Consider the following 3,357-nt stretch of genomic DNA (forward strand, 5'->3'; position numbering starts at 1 on the left):
TTCGCCGGCGCAAGAAACTGACGACGGCGATGCGACGGGAGCAGAGCCGGCGGCGGAAACAGACGATGGAGATGCGTCCTGGGCGGAATTTGCCGGCGCGACGTTGCAGAGCACGACTGCGTCGTCGTCGATCTTTAAGGTGATTTCAACGAGCTCCTGGTGGTGGTTGCTACGGAGGTTGTTGAGGAACACCGGCAACATCGCGCCGTAGGAATGTCCGGCGCCGCCACCATCGGACGCTGGTGACGAGCTTCCTAGGTTTTCCGGTAACTGGATTTCTTCTGCGTTGCTGCATCTCCGAAACGACGACGTTTTCATCTAATCAATGCAGTCTTTCTATTTCAAGTTTTTTTTTTTATGTTTTCTCTTCCAATTTTCTAGTGCTACTTCTTAATGACTTGTTTGGTGTTTTTCTTTTCTTCTTTGTTGCTATTCTCTCGCTAACTGGCTCACAAATGCAAAGCAAGTTAAGAGAGAGAGAGAGAGAGAGAGAGAGAGAGAGAAGGAGGTTTTGGTTCACACGTTTGGGCGCGAAGCTGTGTCTAAAAACAAAGGCAAACACAAAGGGTTGGAAATTGAAAACACAAGACAAACACCTCTCAACGAATTTGTGCACACGATTTCAACGCCAATGTGCCCTTATTGCTACCACCTACGAGAGAGTAGTAGTTGGGATCTTCATTTTCTTTCCTTTGCTAATCAATTTGAAAATAAATAAATAAATAAATATAACAAACTCAACCTATAAATTGTAATATATATATATATTGCAAGATACATACAGTTGTTGGGTTTCTTTTCTTTAAAGCCTTGGAATATATATACTCCCAAGTTTGCTCCTATTTTATTGATTAACGAAAGAGGAGTACATTCGCTTGTATTGACATGTAGTACAAAAGTTAATTGCAAGTGGAGGAGAATTAATGCATTGTTCAATAAAAACAATAGAAAAATTGGGGTAGTTAAAATTTGGTTGCGATAATGGAGGTGACTACACGAATGATTGAAATAAGGAAAGGTCAAGGTGTAAGGTAAGTGAATGGGACCTAGAATATTAATAAACAATACTTGAACCTATTTTTCTTTTTTACATATTATAGACAAATTAATTAAGTTATTTTTCAGCATTTTTTTAATTTTATAATTACCAATAATATATTTTATTTTGAAAATGTATTATGTATTATATGTTAAAGTGAAGAATAATAATTAAGTAGTATATATCTTATATAATTATTATACTAATGAAAATATTGGAAAGGAACTAAATTGAAAATAATTCAAATTGACTTTCAAATTATATTAATAATCAGTTAAGTTTTTCTTTTTTTATATCATATAAAGTATTATTAAAATAAGGGTTAAGTACTTTTTTCGTTTCTAATATCTTAGGTCAAAATTAAAATAATTTTTGACTCTTTTTCTTAATTAATATCATTTTTAACGTTAAATTTAGCATTAAAATCATATTTTTGAATATAATAATTTTTTAAATGATACAAATATTCCTTCTCTATTATCACTACAATTATTCCACCCCACCGTTATCCTCACCCCACCCACCTAAAATAAAAAAACAAAAAGACATGGAACAAAAGAAGAGACAAACAGAAAGGGAGAAGAAAGAAAAAGAAAGGAAGAAGAGGAAGGTGACGACAGAGAAGAGTGCGGCCGTCGCCATCGCCGTCACGTCATGACTGTAGAGAGAGACAAAATGAGGAGATGAGAGAGAACAAGAGAAGAGAAGAGAGAAATAGAGGGAGAAGAAAGGAGAGGAAAGGAAGAACAAGGAAGTGACGATGGAAAAGAGTGCGGTCGCTGCCGTCATGTCGTGAAAGACTGCGGCTGCCGCCATCGCATCAAGACTGAGGTGGGTGCTGCTTTATCGGTGTCGAGCTCCATCACTGGTGGAGGCCAAGAGGTAGGTTTGTAATTTTACAAAATAGAATTTCTTCGTTATAAGTATAGTCCAAACCCACACTTAGCTCTCGATCAAAGGTTAATTCATAAGATGCCACAATCAATACAAAATAATCGGGAGTTTGAAATTCCCGAGTTGTCTCCTTCAGACTATGCAATAAGATGTGTCACACTCTTGGATGTGAAGAAAGGGGTTTCTTCAATCAAGGAACGAAAGATTAAAAGAACTAAGAAATGAAAGAACTAACAAATAATCAAAAAAGGAAAATAATGCACTAAAAAGGAAACAAGATCAAAATTTAAAGAAAATACGATAAATGCGTAAAAGAGCATTGACTTGGGAATGGAAATTAAAGAATCCTATCATCATCATAACCACAACTATGGCAACTATAATGAGTTAATCTTACTTCGTCAACCCCTAACATCGAGGAATAAGTCAAGCAATATTTGACCTTAACCATAAGTCCTAGCTAACTTACTAATTAACTTAGTGGTGCACGAAATTGACTCTGCAATATTCGCACAGATAGACCGGCAAGTGCACCGGGTCGTCTAAGTAATACCTCAGGTGAGTGAGAATCGATCCCACAGAGATTGTTGGTTTGAACAAGCAATGGTTACCTTGTAGATCTTAGTCAGGCGATTAGAAAAGATGATAGTTGTTGTGAAAACAGAATAAATAAATAAAACGTTACTAGATAATTGTAAAATCAGTGATGATAGAACGGTTGAGGCTTCGGAGATGCTTCTTACTTCAGGATAAACTTTTCTCACCATCAACTCCAACTTCTGATTGATTCATTTTATGGCAGGTTGTAAATGATTAACGCCGGGTCAGCGGGCATTAATCTCCTCTGCTTCAGATCAAACGCCGGGTCATTGGTCATCCAATTTGAACGGGGGTGAAGCTCCTGCAGTCCATTCCCTTGGTGATTGGTATGCGAAATTGTGATCACTACTTTTCACAACTCAAATAATCCCCGGTAATGAATCCAAAAACTTGGTGTTCAATACCATGGCATAAACACAACTTCGCACAACTAACCAGCAAGTGTACTGGGTCGTCTAAGTAATAAACCTTACGCGAGTAAGGGTCGATCCCACAGAGATTGTTGGTATGAAGCAAGCTATGGTCACCTTGTAAATTTTAGTCAGACAAACTCAAATGGATATGGGTGATATACGAATAAAACATAAAGATAAAGATAGAGATACTTATATAATTCATTGGTGGGAATTTCAGATAAGCGTATGGGGATGCTTGGTCCCTTCCGTCTCTCTGCTTTCCTACTGTCTTCATCCAATCCTTCTTACTCTTTTCTATGGCAAGCTTATGCAAGGGTTTCACCGTTGTCAGTGGCTACCTCCCATCCTCTCAGTGGAAATGTTCAACGCACCCTGTCACAGCACGGCTATCCATCTGTCGGTTCTCAA

The 3,357-nt window shown here is 37.7% G+C and overlaps 1 protein-coding gene across 1 annotated transcript in view; it reads right to left on the bottom strand.

Moving 5' to 3' along the window:
• LOC107479408 (respiratory burst oxidase homolog protein E) overlaps positions 1-749 on the bottom strand; it is an 11,257-nt gene extending 10,508 nt beyond the window's left edge. Inside the window, 1 exon segment of the mRNA XM_016099546.3 lies at positions 11-749. Coding sequence (XP_015955032.1) covers positions 11-318 — 308 coding nt within the window. The 5' untranslated portion in view covers positions 319-749.
• Between the last annotated feature and the right edge of the window lie 2,608 nt (positions 750-3,357).

Source organism: Arachis duranensis, chromosome 3 (assembly GCF_000817695.3).
Source record: "Arachis duranensis cultivar V14167 chromosome 3, aradu.V14167.gnm2.J7QH, whole genome shotgun sequence".
Lineage (NCBI taxonomy): Eukaryota > Viridiplantae > Streptophyta > Magnoliopsida > Fabales > Fabaceae > Arachis > Arachis duranensis.